Source organism: Emydura macquarii, unplaced genomic scaffold (genome assembly GCF_026122565.2).
Source record: "Emydura macquarii macquarii isolate MOO-44397 ecotype Brisbane River unplaced genomic scaffold, CSIRO-AGI_Emac_v2 contig_1876, whole genome shotgun sequence".
Lineage (NCBI taxonomy): Eukaryota > Metazoa > Chordata > Testudines > Chelidae > Emydura > Emydura macquarii.
Genome location: NW_027132013.1, coordinates 5670253 through 5698084, shown reverse-complemented (window position 1 = coordinate 5698084; position 27832 = coordinate 5670253). Strand labels below are relative to the sequence as shown.

Sequence of the window (27832 nt, the reverse complement as noted above, 5' to 3'; positions counted from 1 at the left end):
TCTCCCAGTAAAAAATAAGCTTAATCTCCTATTCATGGCATGCTGAGAAGTACTGAGAGTGTTTTGCTGGAGAACTAATTATGTGACAGATGATCATTACATTGTTGTAAATATTGCAGTGTAGATAACTGAATACACAGGTTTGCAGCAGGGATGTTTCATCCCTTTATTCCATAAACACTGGTATCTGATAATCATGTATCATGATTCTAATTCCATTTATTTTCCTTTATTAGTCACTGATGGACTATTTCTGGTGGCATGTGGCAGATTTCTGAACTATCTAGGTAATGTGACACATTTGCAGACTTGATGCCACTCTTTACTGTGGTCGGTCAATTTGCATGAAATATAGTAAGGTAGATAAAACTACTAGAATTCATTACTCTTACTGGTAAGTGGAGGGTGCTGTTCCTTGTCATCATTTTTGTCCCATCCAGGAAGAATTCCAGAGTGCAATGGGTCTTCTGTTGAATCTTCATCATCTACTCCATAGCCTTCTGAATCCTCATCTGTTGCAATGATGTTAAACCTCCTGTAAACTTTTCATTTGCGGACCCACCACCATTATCACTCAGATAATTCTCATCTTTATTCCTTCTTGCTTTTATAATAGGCTGTGCTCTTTTACAGATTTATTTAACAAAGAAAAAAGAATGTGGATAGAGGTGCCTTATTTGTGGAAGAAAATCTATTGATATTTATGCTTATTATTATTGTTAATCTTATTTATAACATTTATTTCTGAGCACCCAAAAATGTGCCAAAAACTCATAAAACAATTAGAGACATGCTCTCTTCCCTGAAGAACCCATAATATAATTCTGACATGACGAACTCTCAGCCAACCCTGGTTTTCAGGTCATCATGACATCTGTTGACATCATGATTCTATTTAGGAGGCATGAGATTCTGTAATTTTTCCCATCTGTAACGGGCCAAGGAGCCATTGAGGCAAAAAACATTGTTTGCTGCTAACGATGGGAGTCAAAAGAAAAAGCAGCATAGAATCAGGGTTAACTGAACACATAAAACTGGCAGAGTTTCTGGGAATGAACAAGTGATGTGCCAAGGAGAGCTCTGTATATCAAGAGCATGGGAATAGCAGTGGGCATGCTCTTCATGAGAAAGGGGCTACTCAGGTGTTCTCACTGGGGCGAGGCAGTGCAGCTTCACTCTTTCCCAGTGTGGACCTGTGCCTTCCAAATACAATCCTGCTCTATGAGAGTAGAATGGGAAGGAAAAAAGTATTCTTCTCTCTTATGCAGCATTAAGAAAGCTGTTCCACAGCCACCAGACATCAATGGGCCATTATTGGAATTATAAAGTGGATTTATTACTTGATTTATCAGCTGATCTTAATCAAACTCCAGTAGTTAAAAGACATATTATTTACCCCTGGTTGGCGTGGTTGGATGCTGCTCCTTGTGATCTGTATTGGACCACCACCAAATGTCAGAGAACAGATTCCGCTCATGGTGGGTGGAAGTTTCCTCACGTGCATCACGATGCGGGTCCATGGCTGTTAGGACAATGGTTCAATCATCTGTGATTTTTTTTTACTGGCTGAGCCGCCACCCAAAATATATTCAGCTTCTGTTCTTCTCTCTTCTATACCCAATATATCTCTTTTACAAATATATAGATACCAAGGAAACTGGAGCAGAATCAAGTGGGAACTCTGGTTTGTTGAAAGGTTAATGGATTTTCTAATCCACTTCTTTCACATCATCCTAGTATTGGAAGGCATGTTCTTGCTACAGAGTACCAGAGTCTTCCTGGGCAAAGTAGCAACAGTAACTGAACAGGCAGAAGCAACAACTTGCACCTTTAATTCAGGTTTGATTGAAGCCAATGAACTTCCAGAATATTCTTACATTGATCCATATAACTAGAGGTGGCAATTAATTTCAGTTTGTAATCGTATCCTTCTTGCTATATTGGAGAATTAGCCAAGGACAGAACAATTCAGGAGCATAGAGAAGGAAAATACAATTTGATCTCATTACAATGTTTAGTGATATACTGAAATACATTATAAGTATGGCACATCCCACGTTTCCTGTTAAAGGTGCAATTGTTGAACCACAAAAGAGATGATGCTAGAAAAAGCCAATTAATAACAGCACCAAAATTATACCACAAAGCTGAAATCTACAAACACCTTCACCTGAAAGTGGAATCATGCCAACAATAAAATGAATGTGCGTGCATAATTGGCATCAGTGCACGACTAGTACAAGAAAAGAGAACAGTCTGTCCAGAAAAAAGACAATGACCTAAATTTTCAAAAGTGTCTAATGATTTTGGGTGTCAATTTATGAGGATCTGATTGGCATGGGCAGGGGCACAACACTTTCTAAAATTCAGATTGCTTTAAGCAGTGGTTCCCAACCTTTTTGGCTCGAGGGCCCCAGATATCATTTATGCTACTCTGACGGGCACTTTGCTGTGTTCTCTGCTACAGCCAGGGGGAGGGAAACGCTGATCTCCCATGCTCTTGGCTGCAGCAAGGAGCCTGCACCAGTTTTTTAGCCCCGTGGAAATGTGTTCTGCCTGGATCCTTAGGCAGCGGCTCCCTTCTGCAGCCAGTGGGAGGGGAGCCACGGGCCACTTTGAAAGCCCCTGTGGGCCACTTTTGGCCCCTGGGCCACAGTTTGGGAACCACTGGCTTTAAGGTATCTCAAATCTGGAACTGAAAAATTGAGAAACCTCACATCAGTAGTCACGTTTGAAATTTAAGGCCAAAATATTCAATTCCAATAGCCCAGATTAGTTACATGCCTGTGCATGTTTACAGCATATCAAAGAAGACTACAGCATATCAAAGAAGTCCACACAAATTGTATAGGTCAGAATGAGAGTAGAGTTGACCAACTATGTGGAACACACACCAAACGTTGGAACAGAGAGATATGAAGCAAAAGGAAATTCCAGATCTTAAGGAAAGAAAAATCCCAAAGGAAACTGATTTTGTGTTAGTTTAGAATTTTTTACCCTTCATGTTGCAGAAGCCACATATTCCCAAGATCTGTCTATGTAGCAAGAAGCTTTGTCACACAAGAACAGCCCAACTATAAAAAGACTATTAAAATAGATAACACTTTTTAAAAATAATGTTGTTGAACTTTTCTTCCACCTGCTACCACCCACACAATGCTGTCCTTTCACAATAAGAAATAAGGTAGCTTGCTGTCATTAATGCCTTATGGAAAATGTGAAGGGGAAGGAATGGTTTTTGATGCAGTGGATCACATACATTTCTTATGTTCTCTGTAACACTAGTCAGTTACATTCTAACTAAGCATGTTAACAATGGGTGTCATCAGCATCTGTTCATCTCACATTGTGAAACACTTTTGCAAGAGACTTAATTATTTCATTGTTCATCTTTAAAATGCCCTAAAAGCAGAACTGGAATGGACCATTAGCTTCACAAGATTTTCTCAGCCCTGACCACAGGTAATTGTTTTATGAAGACAGATGGAGAGATCAGGAATGTAATGCAAACTCTTGCACAGAGCAGGAATGTTACAGCTCTAAACATTATTTTGAAGAGCAGTAGCAGCTAAATATGCCACAAAAAGTATTTTGTCCTGCAATGACACTAGCACCAGAAATGCTGTTCAAATGACACAGGATATCTTTCCAAGGTGTGTTCTTTTGCAGGTGATCTCTTTTATAGTATAATATATCTAATATCCCTTTTTGGTAAAGCATTTAAACATGTTCTCAACCTTATACATGTGAATAATACCATTCCAGGTCAAGAAAGCATTTATATTTATTTATTGAACTTCAAGAGAGTGACTATTCCCACTGAAGTCAATGGGACTTAAGCACATATTAAAAGTTAAGCATGTGCATAAGTGCTTTGCTGATTTGTGGCCTAAACAGTGTACAGCAAAGAATAGATACTATTTCATTATCCTTACTGGTACTTGGAGGATGCTGTTCCTTGTCTCTACTGTGTTCCCCTCCAAGAGAAATTACAGGTATTAAGGGATCTTGCGTTGAGTCTTCATCATCTGTTCGATCATCATGTGAGCTCATATCTGTTATAATGATGTTAAATGTACTATGAAATTTTCATTTGCTGATTTACTTTTCATCATCCACATCATGCTCAGATTTATTTTTTCCTGGCTTTACTAATGTCAACACTTTCATCTTAAAGAAATGTAGCAAAGTGGACTGGGTTTTCTTTTTCATACACAAAATATCAGGTTCTCAGTTTGGCAAAGCACTCAGTAACATCATGCTTTTCCTTAGCAGCTACAATTTTCTGAATATAGATTATTACCCGCTACAATGGGTCAAACAGTCACAATAGCAGAAGGCGATATGTTCTGCAAGAAATGGAATTCTGGGAATAAAAAATAATCAAGAGCATTTAAATGCTCCTCTAAAATCAGGGATAATCGATGACATTAAACCAACAGAACCTGTTGTTTCTGGAACTATGAATGAATGTTCCAAGATGTCAGTAAAAGTTAAAGGGATGTATATCGTGTCTAAATCCCTTGGGTTACACTGGAGGTGATAGGACAAAAGTTTTATCTTGAATAACAAAAGGGTCACAGGAATATATAGTTTCAAATACATTTAGTTTAGCATAAATTTTCTCTTCTTTCCAAGTCATCTTCACTGTGAAAGTCTACACATAAAAACATATTAAACCCTTTATTGCAATGTGCATTTTAAAAAAAAGACTATTTCTGTTCATTTGTTCATGCCATTAACAAAATATTCACCCTCTCAGCTAGAAACAAACTAAAAAATCATCACCAGCATGTCACAAACAATGAAAAGAATAGAACTTCTGAAGTCCAAATATCACTTTCATTTATACATAATTCCCTCCTTTTAAGATATGACCACTAGGTCAAGTCCTGCAGAGTCACCTGGCTAATACCACAGGTGATAGCCAAGGGTGGAGGGTTGCTTTTTTCCCATTCAAAAGACAATTTAAGATTAAGGAGATAACTCAGATGGCACCAGAAATACAAATTCATGGTGGCTAGACATTCTCATGAAGCCGGGATTTCTGTGCTGCTATTTATTCAGACTGTAGACAAAGTACAGTATTTAATATTTAAGTTCTTTACGCCCCGTTGCCTGAGTAGATTGTTCTTCCTTGTGGTCAGTATGGGACCACCACCGAGAGTCAACAAATTGATTCCACTGAAGTTGGGTGGAGGTTTCCTCATGTGCACCATGGATGGGCTCCACAGCTGCTAGCACAATGGTTAAATCACTTGTGATCTTTTTTATGTGCTGAGCCACCTTTTCCTTGCAAAGCTAAAATCCACCAATACTTTCACCCATAAATATGCTCATGCCAATAAAACACATATGACTGCGGGTTAAAGACATGAAACTCTGGTATCAATGCGTTTGGTAAATGATTAGTTGCAGGAAAAAAAGCAATAGTTCCGGTCCCAGCAATATACACAATGCTCAGCTACAGTGGCCCAGATCAATGACATGCCCTTGCAAACACCACAGAAGTCAGTGAAGTCTGCATGGGCTGCATAAGTGTGACTAAGAAAAGGGTTGGGCCAGTGGAACAGGCAGCAAAACATGGGAACAGATCAAGCAACAGAGACAAAAACTAAAAAGCAAACAAACAAACAAAAGATCCAGGTAAGAAAAATGGAAAAAACATCCCACAAGAAAACTAAGTTTGTTAATTTAGCTTCTCTGCTGAGATCCTGATGACACTGATATTACCAAAGACCTGGCCCATAGCAAGATCCATGCTGCAAACACAAAGGCATCCACTCTTCAGAAATTTAGTAAAAGTTATTAAACTTTTCCTCTAACTGATGCCAGACCTAAAATGTTGTCCTCTAACAGCAAGACATAAACTGTCATTATTCCATACAGATCTCATGACCATTTAGAAAAGGAAATCATTTTTCATGCAGAGCATCATGTAAATTACTGGAAGTCACTCCTCTCTCATTTGATCTATAATACCAGTCAATTATGCACATCTGTACAAATCATGTTAATTCTATAGCATCCGTGCAGATGTCAGGCCCTTTTCAGAAAATTTGTACTCTGGACACAGGATTATATTTATGAAACCCATATGTAGAATGCAGATGTTCCATCCTGTTCCCAATTCTGAGTAACAATGGCAGCTATTCATTCTACAAATAATAATTTGTCCTGACTTTGCAGCACTAGAAATGCTTTTCAGGTGGACTTCTTCCAAAGGACATTTTTCCAGAGGTGGATTCTACTGAAAATGGCACCACTCTTTTCACAATATACTTACAAAAAATAGTGCACAAAGGGTAAAACATATATATATATTTCAGTTTCCTTACTAGTACTTGAAGGATATTCTTTCTTGACATCATTTATGTCCCATCCAGGAAGCACTGTTGGTTTTAAAGGCTCTTCAGTTGAGTCTTCATCATCTGCACCATCATCATGGAAGTTCACATCTGTTGTGATGATGTTAAACCTACTGTGAACTTTTCATTTGTTGAACTACTTACTACCCATATCAGTTTCACTTGTATTTCTCCTGCCATTTACAGTGGTCTCATTTTTAATGGTACATTTCTAATAAGAGGAGAAGAAAAAATTGGGGACATTTCTAGTGAATCCACCAATAAGCCACAATATGAGAAAGCATTATATTAACAATGGAAGTCAAAGTAGGTAAATGCCTCTCACACTGAGAGTTGACTGATGTCATTCAACAAGAAAAGTTTCTGTATCTGTGCACACTCTCAGATGTCACAGAGAGTCCTGCTTGTCCTGCATGTGGCCCTTTGTTGACAAGTCTAATAGATCTTGTCTTATGCTAAAAGCTAACTGTGATTGATCAAGGGCTTTTCCTTTGTACAACCCATATTCTTCCTTGAATTTAATCCTGCTCTGACTTTATGTCAGAAATATACGGTTATGATGACTTCAGTGGAGGATGCAGCCAGTGGAGAATCCAGGTTTGGAGGAAGAATACCTTCATTTAAAAAAATAACCAAAGAAAATAATGGCCAGGTACATTTAATAGACGCATTCTTTATTTCAATGTGACTGTTCCAATGAAGAAATCTTAATAAATCCCTTTCACATAATTTGTAGCTGTAAACATAACCCTGTTCTTCTATTCCTGTGATGCTACCAACAAAATATATTCTTTCTCAGTTAGAAATGGGGCTTTATGTGGCTATAGACATGCCACCTATGCTTATAAAATGAACCACTTTCTAAAGCCTTTCTTATTATGCACATTTTAAATGTTCTCATCACTGCAATAGCTAACTATCTAGTATGCAAGTTTTCACCTGTGTTTTTCCATTAAGCCTTCCTCTTTGCATATGCTGTGTATTAGTGCACTAGATTAGGACCTCAAGACTCAACAAGTTAACTCTGGAGAATATATAGTGAATATAAAAGAGTGTTTGGGTTATTCTTATTGGAAACAGACACAGGGAACACACAAAGATCCAACACAGTATCAGAAAGGATGTTTGGCTACCACTTCATGTCTATGCAGGGTTTGTACTTCCATGCTGCCTTCCACTCAGTTTTATCAAAAGACTTTAAGCAAAGCCGCTTAGGTGAAATTATATAAATTCTTTACCGTTACTGGAAGTTGTTGGGTGCTGTTCATTGGAATTTCCAAAATGCCACCAGGGGAAAAAAAATGGTTTCTCTTGGGGGGTGGCTTCATGACGTGTGTCATGGTGGGGATCCACAGCTGTTAGGACAATAGTTAAATAAATGTAGAGCACTTTATTGCTGAGCCTTAACTTACATGATTCCCATTTGTTACTATTCTCACACCTGGTCTTTGTCTTTTACTTTGTGTATATAGTGGAGAAACAAAAGGAAAATAGAGGTGACCCTCTGCTTTGTTCAGCTGTATCACTGGTTTTCTCATCCATCCACTCACACAATTCTGGTATCAGGAGATGTGAACTTTCTGGAATTTCTCCCAGTAATACAGAGCAAAGTAGCAAGAACAATGGAATTTGTAGAAGCAGACCAAATAGCAGTGGCAGACCAAATAGAAGCAGTCATTCTGTTATTTGACTATTTAACTCATCTTTTGTTAGTGACAGTGAAACTGTACTGCCCGCAGAAACTGGATCAATATTAGTCACAAGGGCATTTAACTTACTATTTTGTAATTACAACTAACTAATTCTAACAAGCAGACAGTAGAAGGTAGAGTATATTCTGTAATGCAAAAAATTCAGAATAGATCTTTTTCTGTCTAGTTTGTCATGCAATGAAAAGAAAACCTTGGAGGTATAATGGAAACACGGCACCAGCAGGTTGCAGAGACCACTACTGGATGACAGGAAAGTCCAGAAATATCACCAATATGTCAGCCTTACACATGGAAGTTGAAAATTTGTGCATACTTGCACCAAAAAAGAAAGGTTCTTATCCTACTCCCTTTGAAATCAAAAGAAATAATTAGAAGTTCAGCCATTGAATTAAATGGGAAGAGGAAGTGGTCAATAAACATGACAATATTGAGATGAATATGAGTTCAAGATAAAGGTTTGAGCATCTGGCATCAATGAACATTGTAAATGGTTAGGGCAAGGAAATCAGAGAATACACAGGACGTGCTTAGAGTATGTGCCGGAGATAAGACCATCAGCTCAAAACCAGATGAACTCACAGAGAATCCCACCATAAAACAGCAAGAAACCAAGAAAACAATCCCAAAGTAAAACTTTTAAGCCAAATATTGCAGTCCTTATGCAAGCAAATCCCCCACTGACTTCAGTAAGGACTGCAGGATGTAGCCTTTAGTTCTCTTAGATGGTTTTCTCCCTTTAAGTTATGTTGTCAAAGACCAGATTGCAAAACTGGATACACACATCTCCACATACACAACCCTATACTAGTAGAATCAAACTCAATTTTTCACAAACATTTTAAAAACATTTTGCACAGCACCTTACTTTAAACATTACAGAATTGTTTATGCATTCCATCCCACTTGTAACATTAGGCCCTGGATTCAGGACATTCCCACCCTTGCTATGTAAACTTGACCTATGTCATGTGACTGAGGCCAGAAAATAAACCAGTCTCTTACCAGCACACTTAAGCGCTAGATGCTTGTTACAGTGCTCACCTGCTATTGCCCCTCTCACAGCTAGAAATGAGTTAAAAACAGTGCCATGGGTTTCCTCAGCAACACTCAGCAAAAGACATAGCTTCTGAAGCAGGAAGTGACACTGATTTCAGTGGAAAGCCTCCCCTTGCTCATGCACCATTTAATTACAAGTGAAATTTACACCACCAGACTAATTTCATTACTCAGAAAATATGGCACTAATAAAGATCAATTGTTAAGAGAAATACCTCCTGCATCTATGAAGAAGTGGTGAATTTTAATTAATCCAGATTAATTCTTTCTCAGAAATGGTGACAATGTTTTATAGAAAAGAAATCATGTTATAGTCCCCTAATGCAAAGGTTACAAATGGTGCATGACAGATATGGATGAAACAAGTTCAGAAAAGCTATGGAATTCTGAACATGGGGCTTTTAAAATGCCAGCCCAGGCAAAAAGCAGAGAAGTTTACTCCCTGCTTCCCAATAAATGTCATTGTGTTGGCAATGCCACTTCTGGACTAAGCACTGCCCAAAGTCATGTCTCTGGGAATGACATTTCTGCACCAGAAGTACTTTTCGAGAGGCCTTTGACATCTTTCCAAGGGTGGGCATGTATAAAAACAGCACTAAGCAACACATTTTTCTATAATAAGTATAGGACCAAATCCTAAGGCTGTTATTTATTTTTTCCTCAGACTTTACTTCGGCAAAAACTGACTGATTTTATGAGTTTGAAACTGATTGGGTCCATAAGAGTTATATAAGATAAATGAACAAAGGGGATTATAATTCAGTATCCTTACAGGTGCTTGTAGGATGCTCTTCCCTCGTCTCATTGTTTTCTCCTTCAAGAAGAGAGCCATGGTTCAGCAGATTTTGCCTAAAATCTTCATCATCTGTAGTATTCGCCTGTGAGTCCACATCTGTTGTGATGATGTTAAATCTGATGTGAACTTTCAGATAATGAGCCACCACCCAGACAATTATATCTTCATCTCTTGTTTTTACAACAGATTTTACACTTTTACTGGAAGAAAGCGGAAATGGCTTGGGAGGAAAAAACTGCAGAGAAACCATCTACTGATATCACATTTTCTTTCAGAAGATGTGAATTTGCTCGAAATTATCCCTGAATAATAGGTCAAGGATTCACAATAGCAGAAATGACTGGACTGTACTATCAAAGAAAGTCAAAACAATGCCTCCTTGGATTTGGCCCTTCCCTGAAATAAAGACAAATTTTGGGCATGATTATGATTTTCATGTCAAGAGATACTCATGATATTTATCATGAGTATCGGGTTATGAAGATTTAATTGTTAGGGTCAAGAAGGAAGAAAGATAGCTTGGAAGGGACAAATCCATGACTAAAATATCTGCAATAATGACAGAGAATGGAAAAAAACCCAACACAATGCAGACTGAGCACAGATTTTCCTCTGTCTGTATGATTCAGTAGGAAAAGTATAATAAATACCTTACTATAAATTACAATTTTTAAAGTGACCATATCTGTTCACTGTTTCAAGTCATTCACCAACAAACTATTTCTTCTCCCAGACAGAAGCAGGCTAATAAAGAAAATAACTTATGGAGTTGAGCTATCACTTTCATCTATGAGTCCTCCCCTTTTGCATACGCCCTTTAATAGTGAACTCCAAATTCACCATATTAATTCTGATGGGGGATAGCATAAAATTATAAATAATGCTTGGGTTGCTTGCACTGGGCTAAATCCTGAGAGGTGTTGAGGACCTACGTTAAGGAGTTACAAGTGTTCAGCATTTTCTCATGATCTGGTCATAGGATATAGGATCATAGAATCATAAAAATCTGGCGTTGGAAGGGACCTCAAGAAGTCCTGTAGTCCACCCCATGTGCTTAGGCAAGACTATGTATACCTAGTCCATCCCTGACATGTGTTTGTCTAGACTGTTCTCAAAATCTTCCAATGACAGGGGATTCCACATAGAATTAGCAATAAATAAAAAACACAAATAGGATGAGAATAGCTGATTAATAGCTATTTGCCATCAGGGAGTTTGTTCTTTTGGACTCCTCTTTTGCTCAGGGTTGTCGTCAGCAGTAGATGGGGTACATTAGGTTAAATGATTACAATGGCCAGCCGCAGAGGTATACTCTTCCTTGTGATCTGCAGAGTGCTGCCAGGAAGGAATAAATCCAGGCATCTGTTGGCCTTGAGTAGAGTTTCCATGATGAAAGTCCTCGTATACTGATAGCTGAATCAATCATTGAACACCTTATTTACTGACCCACCACTTCCAATTTTCACCTTTTGATCTCTGTATACAACATCTTTGTCTTTTCCCTTTCTACACAGTAGAGAAAGAAGATGACAGCCAGAAGCACTTTCTGTTTTGTTCATCTTTTTTCCTCTCATCAATTCAGTCACATCATCCTGAGATCAGGAGGAGCAAGATTGATGGAGCACGTCCCAGCACTAATGGGCAAACCTGCTGCAACAACAGAAAAGGAAGCCGATGCAGCAACAGGACTAGCAGCAATAATGACAGATCAAGCAGCAAGAGTAACATGCTATATCTATGAGAGCAGGATGAGGACATGAGCTAGGGTCCAATGTATTATCAGTGCAAGGAAAACAAAAGTCCCTGCCGAGAGAATATATATCATGCTGAACTAGAGTATAGGTAATGGGCATAAAGCCATCTGCTAGAACTGAGGGATAGCCAAAGAAAATATCACCACAAACACCAATAAATTCAAGAAAACAAAAATATCTGAAATACCCTAATGTATTTAAAATATATTTTCCATCTTCCAGTCCTAAACACTTCTGTTGCCAGAGATCTGTACACAGAGGGAGAGCTTACAGTAGCCACATAACCCTATCTCAGGAAAAGCCGCACTGATAATATATTAACATAACAATAAAGAAAAATCACATTTGCCTTACCTTATGTTACTGAGTTTTTACTGCAAGAGGATATTGCTCTTCTCAGAGCCAGAAAAATCTAATACGGTGTCATAGTCTGTTCATGGATATTGAGCAAAAGAAATTACTTTTGAAGTGGGGAATCACACTGATTTATGCAAGAATAATCCTCCTTCTCAGACAATACCCACTCAATTAAAGACCAGACATATATCTGAGTCAAAATGTGTTTAATTTCAGATTTAACCTCCAGCAAATTCTGGGGAAGATTGGAACTCAGCTTCTGGGTCGGATGATGATTCAGATAGAAGTTAGCCATGAAGCTCAGATTTCAAACCCCCTCTGAAATCATATTTCACCAAACAGAAGTGTTCAGATCTGGATATGGTCCCATCTCTGTTAAATACATTAGTCACGAAATCAAGTGGTCATAAACTCAGAGATAAAGGAAATGTCTGCCGTGTCTATAGAAATCTGGTGAACCATCCTGCCTCCCAGTTCAGATCATGCTAAGGAATGACAATGATGTTTTGTGAAAAATGTTTCTGATTGTTTCTTTAAACTGTCATTAATGGTGCGCCAGTAAAGCTAGATGCCACAAGTTCACAAAAGTTTTGAAACTCTGAACACAGGGTTTTTTCAAAATGAAAACCCTGGGGTAGAGGAGGGAGATCTCTTCCCTGTTCTGATCAATCATATCTATCATCATGCTGCTTATGCCGTTTCTGGAATTAGTGGCACACACAGTCACCTGATCTAAAATGACAACGCTGGAATACGTCATTCTTCCAAGGATAGGTCAATAGTTCCAGTGTCACTCTTTACTGAGCTATATCTACAGACTTAAAATAAAACTCATTACATCAAAAGATCATCAGTTATTATCCTTATTGGTATGAGGTTGTTGCTGTTCCTTATCATCATAGTTATCCCCTTCAGGAGAAAATCCAGGTTTTAATAAATCTTGCACCATCTGCACCATCTTCATGTGAGCCTACGTCTGTCACAGTGAAGTTAAAGTTCACGTCTGTCACAGTGAAGTTAAATACGCTAAGAACTTTTTATTTACTGAGCCACCAAAGGTATAATTCACCAAAGGTATAACATAATAATGTTTTTAGAATAGTCCTTGTAGTCCTGCTGGGACTTATTTAATATAGGAAATCAGAAAGTAGGACTAACAGGGTCTGGAGGGAGAAAAACGATGAAGAACGTATTCAGTGGGACGTTACATGTGCTCAGCACCTCTCAGGATCTCACCCATTGGAAACAAAACTAGGGAATAAATGGACAATTCAGATAACAGGAGAAAAGCTGATTAGCTGCCAGATCCTATCAATGACGAGTTTATTCTTATGTGTTTACTTAGTGTTAGCATATTACTCTGTATGAAATAAATTATCTATAACTGTTGTAATGTTTTACCCTTGCTGGCAGAGGTAAGGTGCACTTCCTTGTGATCTGTAGAGTGCCATGTCACAGGAATAAATCCAGGAATCCAATGATCTTGAGTTGAGTTTTCATGATTTGCCCCATGGTGTGAGTCTTCATCTGCTATGATGATGGGTCAATGAATTATTTGTTATGCGACCACCCCATTATTATTTTCGGCTTTTGCTCTTCTGACAGTCAGGGCTCGTCTACATGGAGGAGACTCAGGAAAATTAAGACAAATTAATTAAAGGTGTGAAATTAAGGAGGATTAGTTAAATTGCATTAAACTGCAGTATGAACACTCATTCAGAATTAAAGGGGCTTAATTCGGTTTAGTTTAATTCACTTTATAGTAAATTAAATTAAACCAAATTAAGGCTACTTTAATTCTGAATGGGAGAATCCAAACAGGGCTTTGATGCAGTTTAATTTATCCACCTTAAATTTACACCTTTTGTTAACTTGGATTAATCTTTCTGACCGTCCCCCTATGGACAAGACCACAATCTTTGTCCGTCTTTGGTGAATATTGTGAGAAAGAGCAGGATAATAGAGAAGACCACTGGTTATGTTTACCACTATCAGTGTTCTTTTCTTATCCACCCACACACATCATCTTGGGATGAGAAGATGTAAATTTGGTGGAGAGCATCCTCATGATAATAAGCAAAGCAGCAGCAGTAACAGCTAAGAGGAAGGAGATGCAGCAAAGGACTAAGTAGCAGCATAAACATGTCATTTCCATCATGTTGTAATGAGCCACTTGAGAGTGCAGGAGGGTAATCATGTGTTCTATATATCACAAGGGTTTCAGGCTACAAATTAGTGAAGAGTATATATTGTTGTTGGGGAGCTCTCTATCCATGTGTTTTTAAGCTTTCTAGCCATCTGCGTCTTTCTTATGTCTTTACAAAGGAACATGTGACAGCCAGGCTATAAATTCCTCAACCCCTGTCTTAAAGACGTTTGCTGGAAATTTCTGTGTAAGCTTCTCTAATTCAGAGATCAGTGATGTCATTGAACCTGCAAAGCCTGGCTATATTGATACCCTGGCAAATCCACAGGTATAGCATGACTACCCTAAAGGATCCAGCAAAAGGAATAGTTGAGCTTGGAGAGAGAAAACAGGGTGAGAATTTCTTCAGTAGAGTGCTGTGGATGCTTTGTTCCTTTCAGAGTCTGGTCAATGGGAAATAAAACCTGCAAATACATGGCAAACTCACTGAGCAGGAGAAAAGCTGATTGTCAGCCAGGTTCCTTCTTTTGAGCTGCTCTTTACACAGGCTACTTAACAGATCTTATAGGCAGTACATTAGATAAAATTATTATAATCCATTACCCTTGGTAACAGTGGTGGGATACTCTTCTTTGTGATGTGTAGAGTGCTGCAGCAAAGGAATGAATCCAAAAATGTCTTGACCTTGCGTAGCGTTTTCATGATGTGCCCCATGTCGGGAATCCTCACCTGCTCTGGTGATGGCTGGATGAATTATCAACATTTTATTTAATGAGCCACTATTCACAATACTTTCACCTCTTTGCTCCTCTTACACCAGATCTCTGTGTAAAGAGTAAAGAAAGAGGACAGTAGACAGGGCCCTCTGCTCTATTCAACACTATCACTGTTTTCCCCCCTCATCCATTCATTCACAACATCCTGAGATCAGGGTTGTGAAACTGATGGAGGACATCCCAGTGACAATGTGCAATGCAGATGCAGCAACAGAAGAGGAAATAGCAACAATAATGGCAGACCAAGTAGCAGCAGCAACCTGCCATTTCCAATGCATTGTAAAGACCCACTTGGAAGAGCTAGCATGTAACTTGTTATCCATATATAATTGCATGGGTTTGAGGCTACAGATAAGTGGATGCAGTATTGTTGGCTATCCCTTTGATGTTCTCAGTTTCTCTTTTCATGCATTTATACAGCCACTGTGATATCTAGGCTATGATTTTTTCATCCTACCTAAGAACTATGTTTTGGCTTTCTCTGGGGGTAAACTCCTAATGGGAATAAAGCTGGCCCCATTTTGTTTATCCTAAGCAGTATGATTTACTTACCAATCTGTGAGATCCTGTCTTGGGACCCTAAATCATGGTTACGGAATGATAATAAGCCTCAGTGTCTGCATGATCTGAATACTACATAATGGGAACTAATCCCTAAAATTCTCTTCTTCAACTAATTTTCCCCCATAATACAGAATTATCTGGGAGAAGATCATTCAGGGAGACAAATAGCATAAATGTAACCACTTATTTTGAAATGTGTTTTGCTAGTTTGTGATGCAGTAAAATGAAATCTCTGTAGGTATAATTCACACATTGCCTTGCTCTGAGTTAAAGAAGATGCTGTTGAGCAATACTGATAGTTCCTGTCAGTAAAGTTTGTAAGTGGCAGATTTACTAGGAAAGTTACTGCACCACCTTATATTTATGAGCAATCTTGACAATATTTTCACACTAGAGCTGATCGAGAAATAGCAACATATTTTCCACACACACATGCACTATATCACTGAATTTCTTTCTATAATTTTTTCACTGAAATTACACTCAGCTCTAATTTTCACCCCAAAACTTTGTCATGCCAGTGAAGGAGTGTGAGCCTTTAGTGTCAATGCATTTCATCAACAATTAGGGAAAAGAAAACCAAATGTCCATCACTGAGCCCCTTTCCAGATTACACAGGTTTTCCAACACCACGAAACCATTCATGCAAAGAAAGACAAAAACCAAGAAGAAATAAAATCCCAGTAGAAACAACCAGACAAAATTGCAAAACAAGGCAAGCTTTTATGCCATTTTGGAACTGTTTTTCTCCCTACTAGTCTCTAGCAAAATTTAGGTTGCCAGTGACCACACTGTAGAGAATGTCTTGCTCCACATCCAAACCTACCACTGGAAAATTAATTTTGATGATTTTTTTTTTTAAATTATGGAAAAATCATACAAAACCTTATTCTGAACATTATTTGACCTTTTATGTCTCCATCTGATGATGTCCATAAGGTGTGAATCTCTTTCACATTTTCTCAGGCAGAAGATCACATTTGTTTACACAAGAAGCTTGCCCCTCTTCATAAAGCTTTTAATGCCACTGTAAGGAATCTTACTTTTCTAACTCTGCTATATTACCTGAGTGATTAGGAAAATATCTGCCATACCTATGGCGATCAGGAGATCTGTCATCTATCTAACCCTGTCCAGGAAAGCACTTAAGCATATGCTTAACTTTATGCACATGCTTATGTTCCACTGGCATTGATGTTGAAGCAAGAAATGGAGGAAAGAGATCATTCCATTATTTTCTTTCTCCACCAGTCCAATGTTTATCACATAAAGCCAGCAGTCAGGAGCCAGTAGAAATGGAGGCCTTGCACAAACAGTGCAAGAAGGAACAAAGGAAGAGAGTAAGGAAGCAGAGGTTAACAATGGACAAAGCATAAACTCACAAGTGGCCTTTTCAATAATATGTAGTTAGTAGATAACAAAATAGTAAGAAGAGTAACATGTGATAAACTTTGCTTACTAGCATATGCTGCAGCTCTTGGACAATTCATGATCTTTACCGGGATCAGTTATAAAAATTAGTACACCAAACATAAAATAAATTATGCAATGTATTAACCAATAGTATTAAGTGTAAGTGCGTCTATAAGCAGTGGATCCCAACCTTTTTGAGTGAGAGCCCTGCTAGTTAACACTAGGTAAAACACGCACCTCCCTGCCCACCAGTCTCACCGGCCATAAACATATATAACTCCTATAAACACACATAACAATAACACAAAACTACATCATAATAATAAATTACTCTTACATGAGTAAGAAGCTAACCCTTTCATCGCATGCCCCGTGTGGCCCTGCCTCTTTCCATCCCTCATGGACTGAGGGTAATAGAGGCGGGCTCTAGCGGGTTGGCCAGGACTGCTCCAGGCCCTCACCAGTGCGGGGCTGCTCCTCTCTGTCTGGACGCCTCGACAGTGCAGGACTGGGAGAGGCTGCTCCTCCGCTCCGGACGGCATGGAACTTCGCAGGGGGGGGGCTGCACGTGGCTGGTGTGGAGCTCGGGGGTTAAATGACCTCAATATTACTGAAGCCTCATAGACCCCCTGGAATCTTTGGCGTCCCCCCAAAGGGGTCCCGTAGGTTGATAGCTAATCCATGATTATGTAGCTTGGATTAGTGGTATATCCTGTGCCCAACCTCTGCTTTTGAGCCTGATCAACTCAAATGTAGTTTGACTGTATGCCAATAAAGAAATGTTAGTGACGAATCCAGAGTTGAATTGATTTCTTTGGTTACAGAGAACTGGATAAAGTGTTCTTCCAGAACTGGACACAGTGTTCTGGTTGAGCCGAGTGGAAAAGGTCTCAGAGGGAATCCCAACAAGAAACTCTCCACCACATTCAATGTTTCTCTTTCCAGCAACATTTGTGTCCCTCCAAGCACCCATAAGACCACAGAAATGGCCACACTGATCTATCCTTTGTCATCCAAACCTACTGCTTATAATTTCATTGGGTGACCCCTGGTTCGTGTGTTATGTTAAGGGGTAAATAACACTTCCTTATTCACTTTCTCCACACCATTCATGATTTTATGGACTTCTATCATATCGCCTTTAGTCGTTTCTTTTCCAACCTGAACAGTCCCAGACTTCTTAATCTCTCCTCATATGGAAGCTGTTCCATACCCGTAATCATTTTTGGTGCCCTTCTCTATGCCTTTTCCCATTCTAATATATCTTTTTTGAGATGGAGCAACCAAAACTGCATGTAATATTCAAGGTGTGGGCGTACCATGGCTTTATATAGTGGCATTATAGTATTTACTGTCTTATATCTATCCCTTTCCTAACGGTTCCCCACTTCCTGAACACAAAAGAAAAATCCCAAAACTTTAAAATGAAGAATTCTATCAAATAAATTTAAAGCCCCATTTTAAAAAATGTAAATTGATTTTACTTAATGTTGCAGTCACACTACTGGTAAGATCCTCCCCCATGGTGCTTAGGTGCACTGAATGCTGAAGAAAGTTATCATGGAGAGTTGATTTTTACACACTGTAGCACAGTTATTCAGGAGTAGGGCAGGAAACAGTGGTAGAGTTCTATGTTCCTTCAAATGCCCCAAAGCCCCAAAGGGCTTGGTAAGCCTAGCACTTCTGTGGTCATGCTGCAAATGACAAAAACACTGGAAATGTGATCTATTCCTTTTTGCAGAGCACAAGCATAATGGCACTGCCAGCCTTAATTCAGTCACTCCCTGAAAATACATTCTTAGTCAGTTAAGTCAGGATTTTGGCCTATGCTGCCTACCTCACAGCCATGAATGAGTTAAAACCACACACTGACGAACCCAGTATCAAAGCAAGTATATTCTGCATAAAGGGAAAGAAATTCCACTTCTAATTCTCTTATACAGTGTCTTCACAGCTCCAGACAAACTAAATTATGTTGCTTGGTGTAGGCTGAATAGATGTGACAAAAGGGCACATGGGAGATATCCACCAAAGAGGCCATGAATCATTTCTTAACTTTATGCACAAGGTGCCAAGGCAAACGTTTTTGCCCTTCTTGTCCCTTCTGATGACCAATGACTGCCATCATACCCTAGATGTCATTTCTGATTTAACCGCTCCAGAAAGCTCTGTCTTGAAATGTTGTTCCAATGCTGAAGATGATAAGTACCTGGCTACTTACCATAATATTCTGCCAGAGTAAGAGAATAGGTTACATATAGTCTGCATTTGGCAAAGTTATTACAATCCATAAGCCTTACTAGTACTCGTGGGATGCTGTCCTTTGTTAAAATCACGGTCTTTTCCAGGAACACCATCAGTTATCAGTGAAATCACAGTTGAATCTTCAGTTTGCTTGTCATCAATGAGTACTGCAATATTGTCTGTGTGATGAAGGGTAAATTCAACTGTAACTTTTCATTTGCTCATTCCTGCTGTTCTTATTGTTAGCGCTTTCATACTATAGGAAGCCTAGGTCTTTCATTTGTTGGCCCCGGGGAGGGGTAAAAGAACAGGAGACAGGGCTCTTTGTGTGGTTCATCATTAAATATAAAAATTTTTCTAATCTTGGGGTCTGATCACTAACCCTGATTGTTCAAAGAAGTGTGAATTTGCAACTGCCCAATGATAATGAGTGTCGCAGTTAAGGTGGTAAAGACAGCAGCTTGTTCACTTAATGCAAGCTGGATTTATGTTCTTGTAGTTGTGGTGCCTTTGGATCTGGAACCCACAGAAGTGCTTAAGATCACTTGTAATGTTGCCATTATTATTACATATTTTGAGCTTTGGTCCAGGCAAAGACAATAGCTGTAAGCAGAAAAGCTGAGAATTTCCATGAGAAACAATTGAAAGATGATGCATGAAATTTGACAGGGGTGTTGTACTGACATAAATTCCCATGGAGAGAACAGTGGCATTACCCTGCCATGGTGTTTTGAAGTCACTGATAAGCCATGTGGAGAAGCAGGCCTACAAGTACAATACCAGCAACGAAAAATCAACTTTATACTCTGCTAACACTTCCACACAAAAAACAATAAACTAAACATTTTAATAGGAAATGAGTAGGACAATGACATGAGCTTTTGGTATCCTCTACTAGTAAATGCTTAGTGAACGGTTAAATGAAAGCCTGTATCCACAGCCCAGAGAAGGCTCTCTGCTACAGAGGAAGGATGACTGGTCTTGTGGTTAAGCTGCTGAAGCAGAACGAAGGAAACCTAGCTTCAATCCACACTCCCTCTGGGATCTTGGGCAAGTCACTTAATTTCTCTGTCTCAGTTCCTCTTCTCTAAAATGGGGATCATACAGCACTTCCCAATTTGTGAGGGCAAATTTATTAATGTTTGTGGGACTCTGAGGCTGTGGGCCATATAAGTGCTTACAAATATGAATAGCTAATAGGCACTTAACCATCAACATAAAGAGAGATTAAACCGGAAAATCTTCTCCCACATATGCCTTGAAGTCAAAAGAAAAAGAAAACCAAGAAAGTGAAACAGTTTAATTCTCTTCCCTTCACCCACACAAATTTTCCCCTGGGTCAGACCTATCCAACTCCATGGTTTCCCAGACTTTATTTTATCTTCTAAAGGGCTTCATGGGTGTAGCACAGAGCAGAATTTTGGTTTTGGTTTACACAGAAATCCCTTCACTATATCCTGGAAAAAGAAGCACCATAGTGGAAGGCTGACAGCACCAGCATTTTTACCTTTTTTGCATATTGTGCTAGGCTTAACAAATACACTTTAAAACATATGGTTTTCAAAGAAGGGATTCAACTGTCTTTGTATTGTAAATCTCTTCTTATGCATGTATTATTTAATAAGGATTCCTCAAACATCTTCATACTGGAGAATAGGTAAGACTATTCCAGTTTGATCACTAGGTCCTGTCCTCCTCCTCCACCTGCTTCTACACTTGCTTTTCCAGATCCTTCTGGTAAAATACTTCACTATGTTAATCTCTTGCCTTGTAGCTGTGATATTTCCTTGCTATAGAAATAATGTTTTGCTAGATTTCATTAAGCCTGATCTTTCTCCCAATGAAATCAATCAGAATATTCCCATTGATTTCAGGAGGAGCAACACCAGGCTCTTAAAAACATCTATTGTTACCATACTGTGAAATTATTCCTGGAGGAAGAAATTCAGAACTTCTTTTTTTTTAAATGTGTGATTGCTTCACATTCTCATGTTATGAAATGTCCCTAGAAAGTGAAAATTTTCTATGACCACAAAGACACTCGATTTTTTCCCTTCCAATTCTTTCTTAAGAGCCCCAGGAATACAGGGCAGAGATTATGCTCTCTGTTTTCCATGTCTATAGTGGTTACAAAGCCTTTGCAGATTTTGAAGCCCCAAAACATGTTGTGTCCCCCAGTGATGCCCCTTAGCATTCTCAGAATGGAATCACAGTGCAATTCTTCATTCAGTTATTTTAAGAGGACATGTTAGTTACAACAGTTATAATCCATTATCCTTACTGGTACTTGTCGGATGATATTCCTTTCTGCCCGATCCAGAATAATCTGTTGACAGTGCATCTGGGGTTGTCTCTTTGTCATACGGGGCATCAGGCATGTGAGTTCTGATGGTGGTGGGGTTCGTTATACTTCTCTCATGTGTTGAGCCACTACCCACATTATCATCATCTGTAACTGGAGGTGGGTCTGTGTTTCTCACACCTCCAGTGTAACGTGAGCCATCCGCATTATCTATGACTGATGGAAGGAGAAAGAGATCAGTTTAAATATCCGAGGCTTACATAGTGAATGTTGGAGTTATGGGGTGAGGTAAAAGGGCTATGGCAACAGTTGTAGTCATACCTGATATCAACCAATTTGTTTTCTGTCTGTCTGCTTTATCCATCACTGATCTATCTATGGTCATTCTAATTTGTGTATGCATTACAATAAAGGGCCCAGTCTGGTAAATGGGTCAAAATCTGGATTAATTTTCAGGGTGAAATCTTGATACCATTTAAGTCAATGATAAAACTCCTACTGACTCCAATGGAGCCAGGATTTCATCCTGAGAGCCTGTTTCCATCCCCAGTTGCTCTCCAGGCTAGCAGGCTTAGGCATGATGTGGAGCGTACACAACCCCTGTAGAACATAGAAAACTTAAACAAAGCTCTCTCATCAAAGACGCAACATCTGACCTTTATTTATTAAAAGCAACCTAGTGTCAATATGGAGAATTTACTACACTAGTACTGCCTCAAGAAAAATGCTGTCACATGCAGCCTAATTCGGGGGCAGATAGATGTCTGATTGCTTCACTTGCAGCATATTACCATCTCTACACTTCCTTCTCTTATGTTTAGCGTGATATTGAACATGTGCATTACTTATGTACAGAAGAGAAACCTGCTAGCTGAAAATGGAATCAATGCTCATCACTCACTTAAGCAGTACATTACCTATTTGGCTTTCGTCATCAGCCCAAGAAGCGTCTAGTTTTATGATTGGTTCACATGCCTTCTCCCTGGTTTCTGAAAGGAGGTGGGGACAGAAGATATTAAGTTAATTAAGTAAGTAAGTAAATTAATTAATTAAGTAAATAATATTAAGAATTAATTAATTTGACAAAAGCTGGTAAGAAAAAAATCAGTCTCATCTGCCCTATTTATTTGATTCAGAGTTTTATCAACCACTTGTTAGAAAAGTTTCTTGGGGCCTCTTCTCAAAATGACTTTGAGAAAACATTAACAATTTTGTAAACATCTTTTAAAGGGACAAAATTGGTGAATTTTAGTCAAATTTCACAAAAATGTTGTTCTCAATTTAGGTCAGATCCTCAGCCCAGGGCAAATCCCCATTTTGCCACTCCAGCTGCCCACAGAGGATAGGGATTCTCTGATTCCTCTGTACTGAGGGCATTCTGGAGTGGGGCAGGGCACTTAGGAGATATACGGGGGTAGAAGAAGCTAATCCTTGGCTGGCAGTACAGCCCTTTAGGGACCATTCCAGGCAATATAAATTAGAACAACTCTATGGTCCAATTTGAGTCCCTCCAACAGCTCCAGTATCAGAGCAGGTAGCTCAGAGCTCTGCCTCTCTGCCCCAACTCAGGATTAAGAGAGTGTAAGGAGGTTTCATATATACTATGTCAAAGCAAATTATAATAAAAATGTCGCCACTATTTAAATCACCATTGAAATTGACCTCAGGATTTTTGTGGGGTTGTCCCTGTTTATATCACCTCTGAATATGACCGATTAATTTAACAAAATCTAGGCAACTCAATCAAGCCAGTCTCTTATTCCTCACACATTTCCTGTGCCCAGTTATTGCAGTACATATATTAAGCAAAATTATCCACAGCTCCCTGTCAATTTAATCCTGAAATTTTAATTTTGTAGGGGTCCTTTTTGGGCCTCCTGTGACACAGAAAAATAAACAAAATCAGAAACATTTAAATGTATTATTAAAAAATGTAACTACATATAATCTAAGAACTCCACAAAAGAAGTGGCCTGATTCTGAACATACAATATTAATTAGCTAAGCAACACCTGAATTTATGCTTGCCAGAGGCCTCATGCAAGCAGGAAAAGCAAGCTAAGTGACTTCAGGGTCCCTGAGCTTTCAGAGCTTGTAAACTTCACTATTATTAGCACTAAAAACATGTGAGTGAGTACAAAAATGTGAGGAGTGGAAATCATCACATTCAACAGTTGTATGTCCTTTAGATCCATACGTGTGGCATTTCCCACCTTTAGGTTTAGAATCATAAATTAAATATGAATGGAGAAAATTGTTTAGTTCAAAATGCAATGGCAATACAATGGGCCAAAGTTACTGACAGCATCAACAAGCGCAACTCCATTGACTGGCAAAATCTCTTCTATCTTCAAATACAAAAACAAGACCATAATGCACATACAATTTAATATGGAAGCTCTGGTTCCAGCAAACCTAAATGAGAGATCACATGTTATTGTTAAGTATGTTCATTCTCACACAACAAAACAAATACCTACCTGATGCGTTGTAGCAATACGTATCATACCGCTCAGTTATATTTGATATGAGTGTGTAAATCCCAGTGCTATTTGCTGCACACAGATGATATGGGTTGATTCGTGGGACTACAATTTTGTCTTCTATGTAACCATACCTGTGAACAACAGAGAGTCAGCAACATTGTCTGGAATGAAGGCATGCAGCTGAGCCTCCAGACTGACTAATGAACACAGCTACAGCAGAACTGCCTGACTGATCAACCTGCCTGACTGGCTGAGGGAACTAGTGGGCATGCTCTTAAACCCAGAAGCACCAGAAGGTCGCTGGCTGCTCAACATTTACTCCCATAGCTGCAATTGCTCCTGTGCCGGTCTTGTTCCTCCTTGCTCTGGCCCTGCTCGTTTTCTGACTCTGGCTTTGGCCCTTGGCTCTGACTCCTGGTGCCTGACTCTGACTCCTGCCATTAGCCCTGACCACCACTGGTCTGACCACTAGGTCTGACCACCCACATTTTAGAGGCTGACAAACACCATGTTATGTACCACAGCATACATCAGATACTTCCCTTGGGACTTGCAATACCTCCAAATGTGCCAAATGGGAGATGGAGCATTTCATATCATGGAATAAGAATAATCCCAATTCTGGTCATGGAGAATATTCCTTTTTCACATCCACGTTAACCTCACCACCAACCATCCCCAATATCATCCTGCATGTAATCTCTGAACTAATAACGATTGCAATGCAGTCTGAATTAAGAGATAAGATAACTGGCCTGCATGGGGAAGCAACGAAAATGAAGGATAAAAAGGGTAAACACACTTCTCATTCAATTGGGATGTTTATTATAAAACACAGAGGATCAAGGCTCTGATTTTCTTTCATTGAGCTATATTTTCATTACTTCTAGCCTAACAAACTGCTCAGGACCATTTTGCACTTGAATTTGCATGCCACAAATCTGAAGAATGGCTGGAGATCAAGTTGGATTGTATGAGCGAAGATGAGCACACCAATCTCTATGAAGTGCAAAACTTAGTGTTCAAATATTGCAATATTTCACCTACAGAACGTTATGTAAAATACTTAATATCCCCCGTGACAATATGTGTTGAGAACAATGCTCCCATTGAGTATGGGGCCCATAAATCAGGCTGAAATTTCAATCTACTTGCGGTTAACAAAATTATGTAACAAGTTATTACTATTTTGCAGTCCCATATCAGATGACTAATTCCTGTGGAGTTACTGGTTTCCCTGAAATCTATTTAGCAGAAGTGGTGATTAAATGTTAATTAGCCCTAGGGTGTTGGAGATGTTTTAAGAGCTGCTACTTATCAGGGAGGGGCAGACGTGGAATGGCAGCTGCTTGGATTCTGTCTCAGTTGGTGTTCCCCAAATTCTGTTACAATCCACATCCAGGAATCACATTCACCTGGATCAAATCATGGCAATGATATTTGCAATTCTAAATCTCAAGTAGATTACTTCATTGGCCCAGCCATCTTGTTTATTAGTCCTTGGTCCTGTATCCTACCACTAAGACTACCATGTTGGTGCTGTATAATAAAAATCTTTCTTGTTTTATGGCCTGCTGACTCATTCATGTTCACTCTCTGCTCCATGTGTGCTTTGAATATTATATATAATGTAATTAGTTCTTTTTGTTCCCGCTCAGGCCAATACAGTTGGATTTATGGTACTGTACTTAGTAGCCCAGCTTTAGTTTCAGAGGAATACAAATACACAGCACCAACAATTTATTGAAAAATAACTGAAATTCCATATCTGTGCTCTCCTAGGTTCATGGATAAGGGAGGAAAAGTGCAGTGAAAGCAAAACCACAGTTCTCCTCCAATGTGAAAAATAGTTTTCTCTATTTCTTTTACTCTTTAAATTCTTTTCCATTTTCTTCTCATCTTACCTATAAGAGGTTGTATCCAGTGTACAAGATGCAAAAGTTAGAGAGAGAAAAATGCGGATTTGGTCATTCAATACTTCTCTCTGCCACTGCAGGACTGTCCCTCTAGTCTTTCATTTGTCAATCATCCCTTCACTTCACTTGGGAGACTGTTCTATAACACTCATCAGAAATTTTTGTCTGATATTCCCAGGAAATATGGCTAACATCATTCTCCCACTGCACTATCTGTAGAATAATACGTGTGCCTCTGATTTATACCAGTGAATGAGCACAGGACACAGTCCTGGCGTAAGGGCAACTAGGACTTTAAAGAATGTCTGATCTTGCATGTGCAACTAATAATAACAGTCCTTGACATTTATACTGAATCGCACTAAACATTTTCAAAGCATCAGCATTAACTAATTTAATTATTTTGATACTAATTAAACTAAACACTTTCCACATATATGATTTTGTCTATACTACACTAACTTGAAAGCACTTTGACTGACTTCTTATGAATTTGCAGACTAATGCAAAGGGAAGGAAATTCAAACAGCTAAAGGACTGAGAAAAACAAAATAGCCTTGTGTCCAATTTACAACAGGCAATTTCACTTCTTTATGTAATAACTTTAAACAGTATCATTTGGTTTAAATTTTCTGGTGGAAAATATTAGGACTCTCTTTAGAGGACTGATAAAAAGTACAGGCTGGCAAAATTCAAAGAGTTGAAGAGATGCCAGTGCACTTTCTACCCCAATAAACTATAAAACAAATCCTGGAATCCTTACTCACTTCTTAGTAAAGTTGAAATCCCATTGAAGTTATTTGATCCATTTGACTTCAATAAGAATTTTATTGCCATGAGTCTATATTGCTTGACAATGAATCCCCTCTGTGCTTGTTGAGCTTGAATCTTATCTCCTTTCTACAGCTGCTTGTTTGGGATGACCTTCATTATTCATAAATTATATGGGCAGGAAGGACAACTGTCATCAACTAGTCTGTCCTCCTGCATAACACAGGCCATATATAGGACTTCATTGAAATAATTCCTGTTTGAACTAGAGTATATTTTTAGAAAAGCATCTAATCTTGATTTTAAAATTTCCAGTAATGGAGAATCCACCACAACTCTTGGTAAATTGTTCCAATGGTTAATTACCCTCAGTGTTAAAAATGTGTACCTTATTTCCAGTCTGAATTGTCTAGCTTCAACAACCAGACATTAGATCTTGTTATATCTTTACCCGCTAGATTGAAGAGCCCTGTATTATCAAATATTTGTTCCCCATGTAGGTTCCTATAGACTGTAATCAAGTCATCCCTTAATCTTCTCATGATAAGCTAAATACATTGAGTTCCATTAGATCTTGTTATATCTTTACCCACTAGATTGAAGAGCCCTGTATTATCAAATATTTGTTCCCCATGTAGGTTCCTATAGACTGTAATCAAGTCATCCCTTAATCTTCTCATGATAAGCTAAATAGATTGAGTTCCTTGAGTCTATCACTATAAGACATGTTTTCCAATCTTTTAATCATTCTTGTAGCTTTTCACTGAACACTCTCCAATTTCCCAACATCCTTCTTAAATTGTGTATATCAGAACTGTGCAGAGTATTGCATTAGCAATCACGCCAGTGCCCAATACAGAGGTAATATCATCTGTTACTCAATATTTCACTCCTTTAAATGTCCAAGGATCGAATTGGCCTTTTTGGCTACAGTGTCACCCAGACAACTCTCCAACACCACATTCTACAAGCCACTACTGTCTGATCCCACTGAGGAATACCAAAATAAACTACAACATCTACTTAAGAACCTCCCTAAAGAAACACAGGAACAAATCTACACAGACACACCCCCTGAGCCCTGACCAGGGTTATTCTATCTGCTACCCAAGATCCACAAACCTGGGAATCCTGGACGCCCCATCATCTCAGGCATTGGCACTCTCACAGC

The 27832-nt window shown here is 38.9% G+C and overlaps 1 protein-coding gene across 3 annotated transcripts in view; it reads right to left on the bottom strand.

The window, feature by feature from the left end:
- Positions 1 to 27832, bottom strand: part of CD44 (CD44 molecule (IN blood group)) — a 94001-nt gene that overhangs the window by 26165 nt on the left and 40004 nt on the right. For all 3 annotated transcript variants that reach the window (XM_067557550.1, XM_067557551.1, XM_067557552.1), the window contains 7 exons: positions 23969 to 24105; positions 22406 to 22477; positions 21468 to 21704; positions 19243 to 19365; positions 3936 to 4055; positions 1397 to 1522; positions 393 to 512 (listed from right to left, as the gene is read on the bottom strand). In XM_067557550.1, the coding sequence (XP_067413651.1) occupies positions 393 to 512; positions 1397 to 1522; positions 3936 to 4055; positions 19243 to 19365; positions 21468 to 21704; positions 22406 to 22477; positions 23969 to 24105 (935 nt within the window). The remainder of the gene's footprint in view (positions 1 to 392; positions 513 to 1396; positions 1523 to 3935; positions 4056 to 19242; positions 19366 to 21467; positions 21705 to 22405; positions 22478 to 23968; positions 24106 to 27832) is intronic.